General features: G+C 38.5%; 1 protein-coding gene across 2 annotated transcripts in view; it reads left to right on the forward strand.

Annotated features, from left to right (window-relative positions):
* BEND5 (BEN domain containing 5) overlaps positions 1-20,855 on the forward strand; it is a 1,240,338-nt gene that overhangs the window by 1,124,799 nt on the left and 94,684 nt on the right. For both annotated transcript variants that reach the window (XM_087719697.1, XM_014070495.2), the window contains 2 exons: positions 3,205-3,357; positions 9,524-9,686. In XM_087719697.1, coding sequence (XP_087575823.1) covers positions 3,205-3,357; positions 9,524-9,686 — 316 coding nt within the window. The remainder of the gene's footprint in view (positions 1-3,204; positions 3,358-9,523; positions 9,687-20,855) is intronic.

Raw genomic sequence — 20,855 nt, forward strand, 5'->3', positions numbered from 1 at the left:
CTGTGTTTGTTAAAAATCTATACCGTTTACGGGCTCTGGGAAGTCGGGGGGGGGAAGGGAGGGGGGTGTTAGGGGGGAGGGGGGGATACATAGTATGTGTTAGATTTTAAGATAACGTGACTGCACTTGTATACTGTTGCTCTTTAATTCCACTGTAAAAATAGGACAAGCTGAATGTATTAATAGATTGTAGAAATACACCGAAGGGAGAAGTAGAGGGACAGAAGAAAGAGGGGTAGAGAGGGTGGGAGAGAGGACTGGAGGGAGGAGGAGAAAGAAGGGAGGGAGTGTATCGGGAGAAAGGAGTGGAAGAGGGGGAGGGGAAGTAGGGTAGAGGGGAATGATGGAGGGAAGATGGAAAGTTGGAGGGGGGCAAAAGAAAGGGTGTATGGAGAGTGGAAGAGGTACATTGGGTTTTTACTTTTGGGGGTATTGCTGATAAGAGGAATGGCTGTGTTTATTGTTTAATGTTATATGGCCCCGGTTATGCACAGTATATACGTGACTGTAAGAAAATGAAAATGGAAAATAAAAACACATTTACATGGAACTATTGTTGAATAAAATACAGGGTTCAGGGGAACCTACAGGGAATCAGGATTAGGCAGCAAGAATACAGAGTACAGGCCTTTGCGGATGATTTGGTTATAACATTAACCCAACCACAGGAATCTGGTAAGGTCTTAATAAATATGATTAATCAATATGGTCAAGTGTCAGGATTTAAAATAAACCTAGGGAAAACAAAGATATTAGCTATAAATATGAATACTAAACAAAGGGAAGAACTAGAAGGAATGACAGGATGTGAAATAGTTAGAAAAGTCAAGTGCTTAGGAGTTTATATTTCAACCTCTAACGGGAAGTTATATAAGCACAGTTATGGAACCACTGTGGTATAGTATACAGACAGAGATGAAAAAATGGGAGAAATTACAGTTATCTCTGCTGGGAAGAATAGCAGCAGTGAAAATGAATATTCTATCTAAATTTTTATTTCTTTTTCAAACGTTACCAATACTTAAAAATGATGCAAATTTGTTAGAATGGCAGAAGGGTATTAATAAATTTGTATGGGTAGGTAAAAAGCTGAGAGTAAAACTTAAAATAATGCAGGATGAAAGAGGAGGCTTGAAATTATCCAATTTAAAACTATATTATGATGCAGTAGTTCTATCTCTAATTAGTGATTTGATCAACTTAACAGATGATAGAATACTTAATATTGAAGGGTATGATTTGGTATATGGTTGGCATGTTTATTTGCTATATAACAAAAAGGTGGATAAGAATTTTAAAAGTCATATTTTAAGGAATGCTTTACTGCAGGTTTGGAAAAAATATCAATATAAACTAAATGTTAAGTTACCTATGTGGGCTATCCCTAGACATGCAATAGAAAATATGAATATAGTACAAAAACAGGATATAATTACTTACAGGCAGCTTCTTACTGCAGAAAGAGGTGTACCACAACTGAAATCTTTGGATGTATTAAAAAAGGAAAAGCTAATTCAAACATGGTTTCAGTATGGGCAGTTACAGGCTAGATGGAAAATAGATAAAAAAATTGGCTTTATGCAAGTCGAGGATAATTTACTTAAACAAATTAGAGACCAAAGTCCAATGCATATAAAATTGCATAGAAATTGACTCTGAAACAGAGCTAGTTAAAGATTGTATAATTAAATGGGCTCAAAATGTTGAAGAACCAATAATATTGGATACATGGGAAAAGATATGGGTAAGAAATGTAAAATTGACACAGGGCCAAAACTTGAGAGAAAATTTTTATAAGATCTTTTACAGATGGCACCTAGATCCCCAAAAATGGCTTCTATGTATTTGAATTTACAACCTAAATGCTGGAGATGTGATTGTATGGATGCTACATATTTTCATATATGGTGGACTTGTAAAAAGATTAAGGCATTCTGGATAAAAATATGGTGGATTGTGCAAAATGTTCTTTAAAAACGATTAAAGTTTACCTCCCAGCTATTTTTGTTAGGTATAATTACTGACTATACAGCTGTAGAGATTAACTTGATTTTGCACTTGATAACTGCAGCTAGATTGTTGGTGGCGCAATACTGGAAGAAGGAAGATTTGCCTACTATCCAAGAATGGAGAGATATAAACCAGACTGGAAAAAATGGATTGACTATATTCAAAATAAATATGGGTCTAGGAAATTTCAGATAGCTTATGATTAAGATCAGAAATGATACAAATTGTTTATAGTTAGCCTAACAAGGAGGAGCTAAGCTCAATTTAAAGACGTTATTAATTTTCTACTTTCTCTTTAAGTATATTTTAAACTGTTTTTGTTAAAGATTTATACCTTGTATTGGTTCTGGGAAGTCAGGGGAGGAAGGTTGGGGGGGAGGGGGGGAGGGGGGGAGGGAGGGGAGTATACTAGGGTGGAGGAGGGGTGTTGGATTTTAAGGTAATATGATTGTAAATACTGCTATTTTTTATGTATATTGAAATGGAATTATAAATAACATCAACACAAAAGGGAGTTTGCTCAGAAGCTGAAATACACCAAGTGAATTAGAGGAAGAGTGGGAAGCAGAGGAGAGAAGAAAGATAGGAAGATAGGGACAGGAGAGAGGGTGAGGGGAGGGTGGGTAGATGAGGTGTATAAGGAGGAGTGGTAAGGGAAGAGAAGGGAAGGAGAAAGGAAGGGGAGGTAGAGTAGAAAAGAATGATGGAGGGAAGAAAGGAGGTAGAGAGGGGGAGGAAAGAGGGGGAAGAAAGTGTCTGATAAGGTATAAATATGGTGTATGGAGAGCAGAAGAGCCAATAACTGGTTGTTGTTGGGGTTTTTTTTTGGTAGTTGATGGCAAGAGGAATTGAGGTAATCACTTAATAATACAACATGATATTGACTATTTAATAGTATACATGTGATTATATGCTATGAAAATGGAAAATTAAAAAAATTTATGCAAAAAAAAAAGAGTGGAAACATCTCAGAGAAAAACCTACTCCAAGAGTCCTTTCTTACCTGTGTTGCTTGTGTGATGTACATAGAAAGGGGCAGGGCTTCTATTGTGCAGTTGTGACTGGCTTTTTTTGACCCCTGGACACCCCGGGAATTGCTACACGTTTTGAGTTTCCGAATTGACATTGTCACTCTGATAGCTAGTTTCCTTGTTGAAACGTACCTTCAATTTACCTTATGTATTTTCTGTGCAGAAAGTTACCCTGGAATTCTATATTGACATCCATGCTCACTCCACTATGACGAATGGCTTTATGTACGGGAATGTTTTTGAAGATGAAGAAAGATTTCACAGGCAGATTATTTTCCCGAAGCTGCTCTGTCAGAATGCTGAAGACTTCTCCTTTGTAAGAAACATTTCTTTTAATGCATGCCTTTTTATTAAAAAAATATTTTTTTAATAGTAGTAAATAGGATCTAGTCACAAAACTCCAGAAATCTAACAATGAAATAGAAATTAGCCAAACATTTTAACAGTTAGATCCAGCTAACTTTTCCAGAGCAGACAAAGATTTATATGATGATTTACAATGACAATTTTCACATAACATCCAATAATATAATTATTAATAGTAATAATAATCTGTGACATAAATCAGTGTTGGGATTCAAATAATTTAATCACCGGTTCTCTGCCCTTGTGACCAGCTGGGTAGAGGTGTCTGGGTATTCATGTGACTGGGTGGGTGTGGCCAACGTGACATAACTTATGTTGAGAGGCACCTCACCTCACCCCTTCAGCCACTCCTTGTCATGCCCAGCTACTGGCTCTGCCACCCAGCTGGGCGAGCAGCCGGGTGGCCAGGTGAGCAGCTGGGCAGTGAGGTGAGGAGTGGCTGGGAGGGGAAGGGCAAGGTGGGGTCAGGCATGGGGAGGCACACTATTCAGCCGGTTTGCCGAACTGCACAAAAAATTAGCTACTGGTTCTATGAACCAGCTGAATCCCACCACTGACATAAATTCTTGAACAATACAACTACTTTAAAGGCAGAGTGACTTCAAAAGGATTTTCAAGAGAATGGTGGAAAATGTCTACTGTGCTCTTAAAATTATACTGAATGTGTTTCAAAGTCGCTGCTGAAGTTATTAATTAAGGTTCAGCAGAAGGTTTCCCCATTACATTTCAAATGTCTTTGGACTACAACTTGAAGAATGACCCATAACAAGTTCACGGGAGAAAATAAATCCTTTTTCCAATTTCTGAAGCTTACTAACCATAGCTTTTTGTAGCTTAAAGTGTGGTATATTCTTCTGCATTTTATTCTGATCCATCTTGTATATGCAGGTAGAATAAGGCAGCTCGCTTTGGAGACATAATTGGAGAGGGATACATCCTAAGCTATTCCCCATGATTTACTTTCCTGGGCCAGTTTGGCAGAAAGGCAGTCAGTTATATCTCCATAAAATTGTGGCCCTTTTTCTTATTGGTTACTTGTGTGCTTTTGTACCCTGAATAATGTTTCAAATAATATAATAAAATTATGTATAGATTTCCCCAGATCATTTACCTGGAAATTCATTGATTTTACTGGACTGCAATCTTGTATGATTTTCAGTACTTTTTCATAAGGTGTCAGAAAAAAGAAAAATCTCACACATTTTCTCCAAAAGAAATATTTTCTAAGGAATGGAGGTTCAGCTTTAGGCTAAACGAATTGCCATATTCAAAGGTGTTAACTATTATCTTTGAATAGCAGATGTCTGGGACAAACAACTAGGGAATTCTAATACCTTTCCCTGTCCCTTTCTAGACACATAACATGGCAAACCTGGAAATAGCACAATGGATTAAATGGATTTTTGGTTTGATATAACAAGGCAGCCCTTCCACAAGCACAAAAATAGGTCTTTTCATGCAAGCAATTTTCATTTTCTATATTGTATGACATTTTTTTCCCAATTATATTAAACAATAGTAATTTCTTCCCCTACTATGACTTTCATGTCCCTTGGTACTTTACTTTTATGATGATGGGAGTCTAGCCAGCAAGCATTACCAGCTGATATTTCAACTGATGATTCATGTTTAATTATATATTATTCCAATCACAGCCCATGTTGTAATCACCTATGGTAAAGATATAAGGACCTGAGGAAGAAAGAAAGGAAGCTAAAAGGCATTTTGCCCTTTTGCTTCACTGACAAGAGGAATTAAAAAAGCAGCTGAGTCCGCATATTAGAAGCAAAGCAGTCAACAAAGTCCATTTGTCTACTGGCAGTAATACTAGCTGGACTATTCTTTCTTTTCAAAGAGTACTAGAGAAAATTGTTTGCCTCTCCTGGGTTCATTTAATACAAATTTGCAAACAAATTATGCATTATAGACTTGAATAAATTGACATGGCCTTCTTTGTCACCCTTAGATATGTATTTCCAGGAAAGTTAGAGGATCAAGGGATCAATCAACTTTGTTTCCAGAAATGCTAATTATGGTCCTAATGCAGGGAAAGGAGGCACAGTTGTAATAGATATTAGATTGATTAGTTTGGGTTGCCTTAAATTCTGGGCTTGTTTTCTGGCATTCTCCCTCCAATATTATCTGGTTCAGATAGTGTTGTCTATTTTATGTGCTCATTCATTTGCCAAAATAGGGATGATATATCCCATTATTTAATAAAAAGCACATTTGCATTTTCTTTTTTTTTTCAAGAAAACAAGCTGCAGCCAGGACTGACCCAGAAGCAACATAAGAATAAGATCCATTGAAAGCATCTCTGAGATTATTGTTCTCTCTTAAAGTTTCTGCTAAGTCTGATTGAGTTAAGGAACAAAAAGCAGCGAGAAATTTTTTAAACAAAATCCCCTCTACACTTCAGTTCATAACACCATTTAGCATGCAGAATAGTTTTCCCTTTGATGTACAATATTCATACCATTAATAATGAATGAGTATTTTTTAAGGCAAGATGCTTACACTAAGTCTCCTGTGCTGCTGATATATTCGTGGCAGAATAGAATTCACCAGCATTGTTGTCATTTTGCTTGTTGGGAATAAGTACAGGATTTGCAGCTTGCATGAAGATCAACTAAAGACCAAAGTTTAGATGAATTTGTTTAAGAAACAACCCCCTGGAAATATTTTAGTTGAATATTTAATTGGACTCGGAATTAGCATAAATCTATACTTGTGTGAGGAGTTTATTCTCACTGATGAAATGTTACTCTGAAAATATGATTGTTACATGGCTAACTTCTCTCCTCGTGCTCCTTCAATTCATACCTTGCTGCTGCCTTATAATGATTATTATAAAAGCAGGCATATTTTTTCAACCATGACACTCACCCAAATTGCAGTTAAAAAATAAACATTTTGTCTGGGAATGTCTTTTACAGAACAGAAACTGCAGATTTTCTGGTTTTATTTCTGCTCCTCCAATTAACAAATTCTACTCAGAATTGGTAGCTTACTATAGAACACCTATTTGTGCAGCTACTGCGGGAAATGAAACTGCATTTATTAAGGTGGGATCAAATGGCTATTTGTGAACATTTTAGGTTTCTTCCCTGTAAATTTTGGCTAATGTGCAAAATATCTCTATTGTTATGTTCCTCCCACAACAGAGCTGTGATATTTGAACTAAGCATAATATCATACTTATTAGATGCAGTTGCCCACACGGAATAAATATTTTTGGTATTAAATAATAATGAACTCTATAAGCAAGTTAGAACTTAAATCTTCACATTTGTACATTAGTTATCAAATTATGAAATGTTGCTCAAAAAAATTCTGTTTTCTCATCTTCTGAAGGAACGCCTCATTATATGATTAAAATAGAAATGGATGGTATTGATTTAAGGCTAATTCTCTCTCATTAACATTAGAATTAGAAAAAATTGCTGGACACTCTCCTGTAGTCATTTAAAGATTCATGTGATTTTACTTCCATAACTGGTCTATTAACAAGAATCAATGGATAGTTATCGCATACAAGAGACTAATTCATATCCTGGGCATTAGCTCCAGTTCATGCATAATAATCATTGGGATGTAGTAAGTTAAGATTCAGGCAGAGTGTCTGATAATAGACCTGAATTCAAGCCTGTCAAATAAGAGAACCCTGAATAGGGATCTTGAGGAACTGCAGCTTCTAAGGTTCCTAATGAACTGATCATTTTGCTGTATCATCCAGCAGGCTTGAAGCAAAGAGGAAATAAAAGAAAGGAAACATGTTGGTTCCAGACCAGAAAACTGATTTATACCTTATTCATGCTCCTAAAACCTCAGGCTTCCTTTGCTAATGTGAATTAGTTATTAGTAAAATCGCCATTAAAAATGACCAAGATACTGAAATTAGTACGTTCTGCTGTTAAATGCCATGTGGGATCAATCATCCATTAGTTCCTTGCCCATTTCACAGTTCATCTCAAAATGTTGGTGCTCAGTTTTTACAACCCTGTAGCATGGCCCAGGAACATCTGTACAACCTGCCATTGACTATGGCCATCACTTGGGTTTTTTCCTCCTTCTGATAACCCTTCCGTCTGAGTTGAAGTTGATAGCAACCAAGGAATAGAGGTTTTCAGTTGTGATGTCCCAACTTAGGAATTGATTCTCCTGGGACATTAGACCATTTAAAGATTTTTTAAATAAAATTATTAGGAACAGGATGCAGAAATATTTAGTTCAGGCTCTTGAATTTGCTGACTATCAATCTGTTGACAATCTTTCTATTCTGGCAGAGGCAGTAGAAAGAAGAGGAGATTAGGAGAAAAAGTCTGTTTACAAAATGCCGCTTGATTACAAACTTGTCCATTTTGTCCAGCATTAATAAAAGTGAAGATTTCAGATGTGAAAAGACCTCTTTTTTATTCTCCATAGGACCAGGCTGAACCCAAAGGAGGGGCCAAATGGGTCATAAGTCAAAAGTCCCTGCATGCCCAAAAGAGAGCTAAGTCCAGCCCACCTTGAATGCCTTCTTAATTCCCGCTCATTTCCCTTGACAATTAGTTACTCAGATTCTTGTAGAGAGCTTTAGCTTGCAATAAATCTTTATGCTCATTTCAATTGCTTGACTCTCCTGATTCCCCTGGTGTGTGACATTCTCTTCCTCAATCTTTGTTCCTAGGCAGATATTTTTACCTATTTTAACCAGTGATCTAACTTCAGGTTGCCACAGTGTTGATTTTGCTCCTATACATGCACATATCAATGTGTGACACAATTTATGAATGCCCCTTTAGTCCCCCCCACAAATGATAGGATAAATGTCAGTTTCAGAAAGGGACAAAAAGACAATTTCTTCATAAGGTTCCAATCAAAATTTGTTTATTTAAATTTTTGACAAAGTCCAACATACAACATTTCAACCTCCCCAAATTCCTCCACATATAAATGTAATGACAGAAAAGATGAAATTATTAACTATTAGTATACTTCCTAGTATTTTTTTGGGATAAAGTGGTGACAAATTGCATTAAAAATGAACAAACAATATAAGGAATAGTTATATAATTATTTATAAATAATTCCATCTAAATTTAATCTATCAATTCTACACACACAAACACAGAAACACAGAGACACAGAGACACACAGAGACACAGACACATACAGACACAGAGAGAGAGGAGAGAGAGAGAGAGAGAGAGAGAGAGAGAGAGAGAGAGAGAGAGAGAGAGAGAGAGAGAGATTATCTCTAAATCTCATTCATTATAAAAGCGAGATGTTGTGGATGTGGCTTGGTGGCAGGGGAAGGATATTGCAAAATCCCCATTCCCTCCCCACTCTTGTGGGAAGGTTATTGCAAAATCTCCATTCCCACCCCAATCTGGAACCAGCCAGAGGTGGTATTTGCTGGTTTTCCAAACTACTCAAAATTTCTGCTACCGGTTCTCCAGAACCTGTCAGAATCTGCTGAAAGGCTATTAACAATATAGAAAGTGTCAACAATTATAATAATTATAATTTAAGTACATTTTCTCCTTAGAATCCAACCTAAAACTTAATTTTGGGAGGTAATGCATACCTGTAATTGCATGTCCAAAGTGTATACTCTATAGTGCATTGGGCCACAATGCTAGAGGAAAATGGCGTACCTTCCTGGTTTCTATGTTCTCAGTGACTATCTCCTACAAATTATTATTTATTTTACTAAGTAAAATGTTTACACACAACTTTATCAACATTCTTGCAAGGAAACTGGTTTCAGTTTATTTGTTCATGTTTTTAAAATGCAACTTTAAGAAAAGAACTGCAGGGCTCCTCAGATGTGGTCACAATTGCATCACAAAATTGGTATCTTATTCGGAGTTTATGAAAGGGAACTGGGAAGCGTAAAACAAAAGAACTAATAAAAACATCTACATACATGGAAGACTTAATGCATTTCATGCTAGATCTCTATCAGATGTACTACACAAGAGCTCTTTGTGATATTCTTGGTGCTTAAGCAAGTCAACAGTTGACAGAAATGTGATTTGGCTTATAGAATTTACCTAACTTCCTGGTGTGGGGGAAGCCCCTCTCAATGCAAAATCCCATTTCATCCACTCTCATCTTTTTCTTACTAGTCAAGCACTTCCTTCAATCGAGATGCTGTTAAGGCAGGGACAGGACGTCGCTTCCTTGGTGGCCTACTGGATGACACTTCTTACTGCTATACACTGGAAGTCTCATTTTACAGCTACATAATTGGGGGAACCAGTTCTACAGTCCCATATTCAGAAGAAACATGTATCCTTTAAAGGAATTTCTCTTTGCTCTGCAAGATCTGGAAACTGAAGGTAAACCAAATCCTTAGTAATTAGTGTTTGTAATGATTCTGTCTTAGGAAATGGATTAATGGGATGACAGTGACTTAGAAAAGTTATTAAATGAGATTTCTCATGGAAACATTTCTTCTACATGGAACTTAATCTTTAAATGGCCCTTCTGGGAGGGTTTCAGAGGTGGTATTCAATAGGTTCTGACCAGTTCTGGAGTACTGGTATCGGAAATTTTGAGTAGTTCGGAGAACCGGTAAATACCACCTCTGACTGGCCCCACCTCCATCTATTCTCTGCCTACCAAGTCACTGGCTGATCAGGAGGAAATGGGGATTTTGCAGTATCCTTCCCCTGGAATGGAGCGGGAATGGAGATTTTACAATATCCTTTCCCTACCATGCCCACCAAGCCACACCCACTAAGCCATACCATGCCCATCAAGGCACGCCCACAGAACTGGTAGTGAATTTTTTTTAATCCCATTACTGGAGGGTTTGCCAAAGTTCCTCTACCAAACCAGGAAGATTGTTCCTTTATGATTTTTGGCTCCTTCTGCCTTCTCAACCCTTTGTGCCTCTTTGTGTAGTATGGCTCCCAAATCTACTGAGCAGCTTTTCAGGAGACCTACATGTGGATTAAAGAGAAGGACACAGAGAAAGGGGACAGGGCATCTTCTTATTGGGAACTGCCTTAAGTTATCCTTATATATAAGATTATTAAGCTGTCCTTATATCCTTTGGGATAATATATTGTGGAAACAAATGTATCCCCCATCTGCTCATTCCTCATACAAGCAGAATGATCTAAATGTATACCACATTATGTGACAAGTGGTAAATTTGTTATCTCTTAAATCTCTGCTGAGCCTTGGCCAAAGTTGCTAAGAAACAATTTTAGTCTGTGGGAGAAAATGCTAATGAGTATTCCAGAAAGGCTATCCTTCTTTTGGTTATGTTCTCTTTTTGTCTCTTTCTTGGGGAAAAAAATATTATTATTTTCTCCCCTTTGAGGGATGAGAGCGGATTGGCCTCTTTATGTCCATGCAGGTTCAACTTATACAGATGTAACTACATCCCTCTTGCTTCATACACTATCGCTATCAGACAGCCAGAGTAGAGAATAAAATGTAGATAGGAATTACTATATTTTGTGGTGCTTTTCAGAATGGTTGAGGCCACGGTTTGATTTCCATAGACATAGTTGATCTGTTATTCCAAAACTATCACAAGCTGATTTGAACAGGTGGATATGGAAAATATAAGCTTAATAATCAGGGGTGGGTTTCAAAAATTGTTCGAACCTACTCTGTGGGCGTGGCCTCCTTTGTGGGAGTGGCTTGCTGCCCATGTGACCGGATGGGAGTGGCTTGCCACCCATGTGACCAGATGGGAGTGGCCTGCCACCCATGTGACCTGGTGGGAGTGGCCAAGACGATGTTATTATAGATATTACTAATTACTAGATATTATTAATATTACTAGATCATTATTAATGCATAGATAACTGCGGGACATTACACACCCACCCACACCCACACCCACAAACTATGACAGTGCTAGGAAAACACCCAAAAAATAAAAATCCCCCCCCCCCAAAAAAAGACTGCCAATGAAACCAGTTTTTTTTTCCTAAGCCTAAGAACAGGAAAGACAAAGTCACTGGAATAAAAACCATCAAGGCAATGTGGAAAATTATAAAGGACAGGCACTCACAGAACCATCAACTACCTCAGAATTACCTAAACAAGGAGGGTGAAACACACTGCCTTGCAACAAACCTGGCCTGCCCATAGAAAAGCAGCCACTTTGAGACACATAAACCTGGTCTAAACACTTAAAAGCAACATATTGCATCACAAATAAAACATTTGCAAAAAGGAATAACATTTCTTGTAATAAACATTCTATAAACAATAAATAAATAAAAATTCCCTAAAATAATTAAAAACTACCACGTTCAGAGAACACCAAAGGACCCCACAGTCCTCTCCCTCCTTATCTTTTTCTTTTTTGTCCTAACTTTCTCCTCCCCCCCCCAACCCCACTCCCTTCTAGCACGGATGATGTTACCAAACTAGGAGTGCTGGAGAGGAGCTCTCACAGGGCGAAGAGCTTCCCGCTACAGGCACAATCTATCTGCAGCCATAAATGACTGCAAGCAGCAGCTTCAGTCACCTGCTCGCAGCTGACAGTTGCGTTTGGGAGCGGAGGTGGTGGCAGCAGAAGTGGGCACAGATGGGATGTCCCCGCTTGCTGAGTAGAACGAGGCGGCGGGGATGCGTTGTTTCAGGGCGCCCCAAGCGCCGGCTCCTCTGAGTGTAGCCCATTCCCCCTCCCAAGAAGACCGTTTTCTTTTTTAAAACGCCTCTGCAGACGATCTTGAAAACCTGCGAGGTTGCTTTGGGAGGAGGAAGACAGGCAGCAGTCCCCCACCCCATCTCTGGTTGCCTGCAGCCTCGGAAGCTTCCGAAACTTCACAGTAAAAGCAATTAAGAACTTCTCTCACTCGTGAGATTTTCTTTACTGTGCAAACGCTTGCTTTAAGGCTGCAGGCACCCAGGGAGGGGGGCAGGGGGAAATGCTGCCCATCTGTCCCCTTCCAAAGCAACCTTGCAGGTTTTCAAGATCATCAGGAGAGGCGTTTTTTAAAAAGAAAATCCTGAAAAGCCACAAGATTTGGAGAGATGGGCAGCTGGTCTTTTTTTGGGGGGGGGGATCCCCAGAACCAGGAGCGCAGCCCATTCCCCCTCCCAAGAAGACCATTTTCTTTTTAAAAACGCCTCTGCAGACAATCTTGAAAACCTGCGAGGCATTCCCCCACCCCATTCCTGGTTGCCTGTAGCCTTGGAAGCTTCCACAGAGAAGCTTCTGCAGAGGCATTTTTAAAAAGAAAATGGTCTTCTTGGGAGGGGGAATGGGCTGCGCTCCTGGTTCTGGGGATTCCCCCCCCAAAAGACCAGCTGCCCATCTCTCCAAATCCTTTTCAGGATTTTCTTTTTAAAAAACGCCTCTCCGGATGATCTTGAAAACCTGCAAGGTTGCTTTGGAAGAGGTTGCTTTGGAAGAGGTTGCTTTGGAAGAGGTTGCTTTGGGAGGGGGAAGACAGGCAGCATTCCCCCACCCCATCTCTGGTTGCCTGCAGCCTCAGAAGCTTCCGCAACTTCACAGTAAAAGCAATTAAGAACTTCTCTCACTCGTGAGATTTTCTTTACTGTGCAAAGGCTTGCTTTAAAACTGCAGGCTCCTGGGGAGGGGGGCAGGGGGAAATGCTGCCCATATGTCCCCTTCCAAAGTAACCTTGCAGGTTTTCAAGATCATCCGGAGAGGCGTTTTTTAAAAAGAAAAACCCTGCAGGCACCCAGCGACAGGGGCTAGGAGCTAGGAACCCGGAAGTTAATTACTTCCGGGTTCACTGATGAACCGGTTCGCACGAACCGGTGTGAACCGGGAGGAACCCACCCCTGTTAATAATCCATATATTAATGCCAAGAAAGGTATCCTGCCAGTCTGTAATGTCCGTTTCTTCTTGCTAAGAAGAAAATTCTCACTTTTCCTGAACTGCAGTATGATAATCATGTTTGCAAAACACTGTTTATGATATCAACTATTTTGATTAACTCTGATAAACTAGCAGCATATAGGCAGAAATAACAAGGCTGACCATTTTTTGATCCTCCTAGCTGTCATTAAAGGGCAGGGAAACTATCACAGCTGTCTTTTTTTAAAAAAGTTCTTCAGATTAAATCTAAAATGTGTGGGATGGGAATCCAGATAGTGCCACTCTTAGCGAGTTAGGAGTGGGGTGAACTTGCCTACTTCAACACCAGTGTCTTCCATTTGATTATTGCTTCCTTATTTTTGATGATGCATTACAGATAGTCCTTGGCTTGCGACCACACTGAGCCCAAACTTTCTGTTGTTAAGTGAGCTATTCGTTAAGTGAGTTTTGCTCTATTTTATGAACTTTCTTGTTGAACAATTCATTGAACAATTGTTCAATGAATCACTATAGTTGTTCAGTTAGTAACATGATTGTTCAGTGAAGCTGGCTTCCCCATTACCTTTGCCTGTCAGAAGATTGCAAAAGATGATCACATGACCCCGGAACACTGCAACAGTTATAAATATGAGTCAGTTGCCAAGCGGTTGAAGTGGTCATATGACTATGGGGACACTGCAATAGTCATAAGTATGAAAAACAGCAGGGGTGAAATCATCCCAGTTTGGCCAAGTTTGGCTGAACCGGTAGGGATGATTGCCCTTGGTTCTACGAACCAGTAGTAAAAAAAAAAGCTTCCGAGGATCGCGCAACTCAGCTGTGAGCCGTGCAATCATTGGAAGCTTTTTTCTGATTTTTAAAGCATTTTCCCCCTGTTGATTCACCTGAACTGGCAGGGAAAAAATACTTTAAAAAGCTTTTTAAAAAAGCTTCTGAAGATCGTGCGGCTCACAGCTGAGCTGTCCGATCCTCAGAAGTTTTTTAAAAATCTTTTTAAAGCATTTTTTCCTTGCCGGTTTGCCTGAACTGGCAGGGAAAAAATACTTTAAAAAGTGAAAAAAAGTTGGTCCCGCCCACCATCACATGATCCCATCAAGCCACGCCCACAGAACCACTGGGAAATAAAATTAGATTTCACCACTGAAAAACAGTCCTAAGTTACTTTTTTCAATTCCATTGTAACTTTCACTCAACAAACTGTTGTAAGTCGGGGATTATCTGTAGATATGTTTGAATTAGGCAGTCTCACTAATCAATATCTCATTCTGAAAAATCCTCCTTTAAGACTGGAGCATTATGGAAAGCCACAGAGGCTGCCTATTTAGCACAGTCGGTCTCCAGAGCTACCGTAGTGTCTTGTTCTGAATAAAATATTGACCCCATCTCTTCCTTTGGAAATCCTTATCCTTTGTTTAATTTCTTGCTGTAAAGAGATCTTTTCTCATAGCAAAGAATTGGATCCAGTTGTTCCCAAACCTGAAACCATAGCTGGAACCACATCAGGTCTCCCCATCTGTTACTTGAATCAATGATTTCACAAGAAACCTGGCCTTATCCTCACCCTTTAGCATGGTAAACAGGTCTGCTGAAAGTATTGTAACTTCATGTGTCTTTTAAAGTATAACAGAAGAGCATATATATCGTAGAAATGGAAAAGAGTTTTTATCTGGTTCAGGGGTTGTACTGAATAAATATGGATGATAGACCTCTCTCTCTCTCTCTCCCTCTCTCTCTCCCTCCCTCCTCCCCTCTCCCTCTCTCTCTCTCAAATTTACTCAAGAGACCCCTTAAAGTCCCTAATTGTGCTTTCTCATTCACAGGAAATTACAGGTAGTGATACCCTATCATGCATTGCAAATTGATATATAGCATAAAGGGACATTTAAAATGCTTGACATTTTAAAATTGCTTTGATAGGAAGTTGAAAAATATAAGAAATCTCAATAAAGAATTTGCTTTTCTTTTTCTGATACAAGAAAAACCATTTTCTCTTTCTGTATACATTTCTCTCTCTTTTTTATGCTTTTACGTGAAAACAAATTAGAAGAAAACTAAGCAGACAGAACTGATCGGTGAACTCTTGGGTGTTGAAAGAATAATGTAAACGCTGTTAAACCTACTGTTAAAGTAATTCTTTAGTAAATGTTAAATTCCTATTAGTAATACCCTCTACCCTTTAGTGTAAATGAAAGGGCAGTTCATGTAAAAGACAATGAGTTACGTGCAGGACTTTAAAGTAGAATAAGCGTCTACAGAAATGGTCTGTATTAACAACTATAGCAGAATAACCATGTCAAATTGAAGATCTAACTTGGCAAATGGCTGAAAGAGGGCCCATCTCATTGAAATATTTGTAGATAAAAAATGAAGAAATCATGCGTGTCATTCCTTTTTGTTTATTTGGGGTTTGGAGTAGGTGTTCTCGGTTCTGCTATGTTTCATCATTTTGAGTGTTAAAGCAGAAGATGAGGCTCCATGTTGTAAATGAGAGTGCACATTTACAGATTACAGCATAATAATAGAGAAACAACAATTGTGGAATTCGCTTACCTTTCCTACCGGTTTGCAAATGTGAGCATGCACATTATGTCAGGGCGAACCAAAGAAAACCAGCTGAATACCACATCTTAGAAATAGACATTCCCCAAGAATTTGATTTGCATCAATGCTCATAAAATTTGAATCACTTGACAGTGAGATTGTGGCCTTAAAGTTTAATAAACAGATAATCAGTAAATAAGATTTATGAAACAACTGGTTATTCCCCAAAGTCTTTGGGGTATTCCAGATGTCAGGAATTCTGGAAGTTCAGGTCATAAAGTTGCCATGGTTGCCTTTCCTTGCTCTCTGGCCTACCTTTTACCCTGAGATTCCTCCTGCTTTTTTCACTTTCTCCCTTCTGCTAAGACAGAACATCATGGTTTGGTTCCATTTTCAAAGCTTCCTTGGAAGACAGCATTTCTTCAGCCCAGGGCCAGAGCAATTGTGAATCTTGAAAACTATCAATATTTTTCTTGACATGATAAATGGCCTGCCAATAAGCCAAGACAGCTGCCAGCTCTGTCTGAGAAATGCACTTTCAGCCCCAGTTTGTCCGTGTCTGGCTTATTGATGTGCCTGCTGACTTTAAACATTTAAGCCGGACAAACTTAAAAACTCTTCTGAATTATTTCCAAAGTGCATGTGATGAAGATTTGGTGGCAAGCATTCATTGCATCCTAATGCTCACACTGAGTTTTGTAAAACAGGCCAAAAAATAAATAAATACCCTACTCTGGGCTGAAATTTAATTGAAGAGGAATTCCAATGGAAATGATAAATCCAAGAATATTTTACCCACATAAAATATCTTGATCTCGTAACATTTGTGGAGTACATTGCAGGGATATCATAAATGCTTCCCCCTCTAGGTAAAATGAAAGAATTTGTAAAGGAGTTTAGTGAGACCCAATTTAGTCCTTTTAGTGAGACCCAAGAAACTTGCACCCCAACTCAACCCCCTCCCCTCCCTGCCCATGCATATTGATCAGTCAATTGCTTTACAAGCTCTGTTTTCTATTTCAGCAATTCCAGATGAACTGCAAAATCCCTGGTGAATTGTCAGGTAGGATAATGCATTGGCAGATCATAAATTATATAGGCATGACCTAGAAGATGGATCTGGATCCAATGGCAATGACATCGTTATGGCTCAAAATTTTCATTTGAAATGAAACATGGTGTATGTGAAACTGACAGATCCGTCCATTTCTCTCTCTTCTACAATTTTCCAAACCACTGGATCCCCTTTCCGTTAATATGCTCAAAGGTATGCAAAAATGTATTCCACTTCTCCACATATCAAAAATATTTTGGTGCACAGTTTTCCCATTCTAATCCATTTGTGTATGCTATAAGCATCTTTGAATTTAAACTTCCCAAATATACCCATTCTTCTATGCACAATACAATACAATACAATAGCAGAGTTGGAAGGGACCTTGGAGGTCTTCTAGTGCAACCTCCTGCCTAGACAGGAAACCCTATACCATTCCAGACAAATGGCAATCCAAGACTTCCAGTGTTGGGGCATTCACAACTTCTAGAGGCAAGCTGTTCCACTCATTAATTATTTTGCTTAGACAACTGCAGCCCAAGTAGATGAATTTCAAAATTTGCAAAATTAAGTAGGTTAACCTTAAAATCCTCAACATTTTCTCATTTGAATACAATGCCCTTATATACGTGGTTGTTTTTGTGTACCTGTGTGTGTGCAGCCTCTCCACATAAACTCCATGTCTCTTATATGTGTGTGTATAAATATATAGCTAGACTGTAACATGCTAGCTTAGATATAAATGTAGCTATAACTCCAAAGGCAGATTATATTTTTATACTGAATAGAGGGATATAAATTCTTCTACTGGCTTACTACATCTTTCTGTATTCCTATAGTCAATGATCATCACCCTAACCCTGAAGATAACTGAAGAGTTTTCTTTTTCCTCCCTCATCTTCATTTCTGGGTTATTCTTAAACAGCCTAGCCAGCATTTTTCTGTAGTTAAAGTGCCCTCCTGTGGCATGAAGAAAATGGTTTTCCTTTTTTTCTGAAAGTATTCTTAGCAGCAGTAATTTTCTGTTTCTTTGTTATTGTGAAATAAAAGTCAAGGGACTGTTTTATGTTTATCTTTACAGCTATGGCTTGGTAGTGATGATGGTCAGTGATTATCATGAAAAAGCAGGTAATAGCCATGAAGGTGGGGGAATCTGTTCATTTTATAGCTTTAATAGGCTGGAGGTTGCTCCCCCTCTCTCTATTTTCTTCAACAATTAATTTTTCTGCTATGAACAGATGAAAGACATTCCTTTTTGCTCCATACTCTCTCTGGGCTACCTCCTCATCAGGAATTAAGACTGCTGTAGGGTCACTCTTTATGAATAAGCATCAGGGATGGATTCCTGCTGCCATTACTACTACTACATTTGAAAACGACTGGCTCATCTTGACGGGTGAACAAGGCGAATCTTCCTCACCCTTAGAACCTAATTCCAAGCAAAAATCACTAGTAACCAATCGCATAGGGAGGAAAGGAGTAAAGAGAAAGAAAAAAGAAAAACAGAATGAAATAGTGAGTGATGGGAGGGATGGAAATCCCAGTTACAAAGTCGGAGATATAAGAAATAAACCCAACATACCCATAAAGGACTCAAATGCCTATACACTAACTTTCAAAGTTTAGGGAACAAACAGGATGATCTTGAAGTATTAGCACATGAAGGCAGATATGATATATTTGCCATTACTGAAACTTGGTGGGATGAAACTCATGACTGGAATATACTGATGGAAGGATACATACAATTCAAAAGAGACAGATCTAACAAAAAAGGAGGTGAAGTTGCATTACATATAAAAGATCACTATAGCTCTACAGAAATCCACAAAACCAAGGATGCAAACTTCCTAGAATTCATATGGGTCAATATAAAAGGGGGTGAAATGGCATTGTATTGTATATACATATGCCACACAATCAAGCAGAAGAAATAGATGAACTCGTGCTAATCAATTAACAAATATACATAGGAAACATACCACAGTACTAATGGGAGACTTTAATACTCTGATATCAATTGGGAGACAAACTCTGCAGCAAGTAGGTGATTGAACAGATTCCTAACCAATCTAGTTGACAACTTTGTCATCCAAAAGGTACAGGAGGGAACTAGAGGAAAGAATATACTGATCCTAATTCTTACTAATAGAGAAGAAGTGATAAAGGAAGTTGAAGTTGCTGGAACCTTGGACAAGAGTGGCCACATCATATTGGAATTCAATATAATGCAAATACAAGCAATAGAATATAATCCAAGTGTGTAAACTTTAACAGAACTAATTTTAACAAAATCAGAAAGAGCATAAGAAAAATTTCAGGGTTGGAAATCCTAAAGGGAAAAACAACTCAAGAAGTATGGGAAATTCTGAAAATTATTATCATAAAAGCCTAGTCAGAATACCACTGAAAAATAAAAACAAGAAATTCAAGAAGAAACAAGCATGATTGCACAAAGATCTCTGATAAACTGAAAGACAAAAAGGATAAGTACAAAAGAGATGACGTCAGGAAAGCAAAGGCTCAGAATGAACAAAGGCTTGCAACAAAAGTCAAGATGATAAGAAGTTTCTTTCAACATATAAATAACAAGAAAAAAGTCAAGGAAACAGTCTAAACGCTAAAGAGAGAAGTTGGCAAGAAAGTAACAGGCAGTAGACAGAAATCAGAGCTGCTTAACTCATTCTTTACATCACTCTTCATTCAAAAAGAAACTATAGCCCAACCTGCCAAAAACATAACTGTAAAAGACAGACTAGAAATAAAAACTAAAATAAGCAAGAAAATGATAAGAGAACACCTGCCTGATCTTGATGAATATAAATCACTGGGACGATGGATTACATTCCGGAGTTCTGAAGGAGCTGGCAGATGTTATCTCAGAACCATTGTATCATATCTTTAAAAAATCCTGAACATTGAGGAACTACCAGAGGACTCGAAAAGAGCTCAAGTGGTACCATACCAGCAGAAAGTTAGTGGACAATCATTTAAACATAAGCCAGCAGTGTGCCTTAGTAAGACCACACCTGGAATACTGCATCCAGTTTTGATTACCACATTACAAAAAATATGTTGAGGCTTTGGAAAAGAAGAGCAAAGAAGAGCAACTAAGATGATTAAGAACCTGGAGACAAAAACATATGAAGAACAGTTGCAGTGTATGGCCAGTATAGAGAAAAGAACGACTAGGGGGTGACATGATAGCAGTATTCCAGTATTTGAGGGGTTGCCACAAAGAAGAGGGGTACCACTTTTTTTCCAAAGCACCAAAAGGTATGACAAGAAACTATGGATGTAAACTAATCAAGGAGAGAAGCAACCTGGAATTAAGGAGAAACTTCCTAACAGTGAGGACAATTAACCGGTGGAACAGTTTGCCTTCCGAAGTTGTGGATTACTGAAGATTTTTAAGAAAAGACTGGACAGCTAGCTGTCTGAAATGGTATAGGGTCTCCTGTTGAGCAGGGGGTTGGACTAGAAGACCTCCAAATCCCTTCCAGCTCCATTCTGATTGATTGATTCTTTTAATATTGGTAACCCTCTTATAATACAATACAATAGCAGAGTTGGAAGGGACCTTGGAGGTTTCCTAGTCCAACCCCCTGCCTAGGCAGGAAACCCTATACTGTTTCAGACCAATAGTTATCCACATCTTCTTAAAGGCTTCCAGTGTTGGGGCATTCACAACTTCTGGAGGCAAGCTGATTAATTGTTCTAACTGTCAGGAAATTTCTCCTCAGTTCCTAGTTGCTTCTCTCCTTCATTAGTTTCCACACATTGCTTCTTGAGAAGCCCTCTGTACAGGGTAGAAAGCTCAGTATTTGATATTGCCTTACATATTATGAGTAAAATGGCTATAATAAGATATACACAGATGAGGATAAAATCATTCTTAACAAATATAGCAAGCAAAGGTATATATTTCCCATTAGCAAAAGCAAGGCATCTTTCCAGTTACCTTGCATTGGGATTCTTCTATTCCTCTCTAACTTACTCACTTTAACATCAATGAAGAGGATAAAGTGGTACACAATTGCCCTT

The sequence above is a fragment of the Thamnophis sirtalis genome, unplaced genomic scaffold, assembly GCF_051295495.1.
Source record: "Thamnophis sirtalis isolate CommonGarterSnake01/CBP01778 unplaced genomic scaffold, rThaSir2_p1.2 scaffold_7, whole genome shotgun sequence".
In the NCBI taxonomy this organism is placed as follows: Eukaryota; Metazoa; Chordata; class Lepidosauria; order Squamata; family Natricidae; genus Thamnophis; species Thamnophis sirtalis.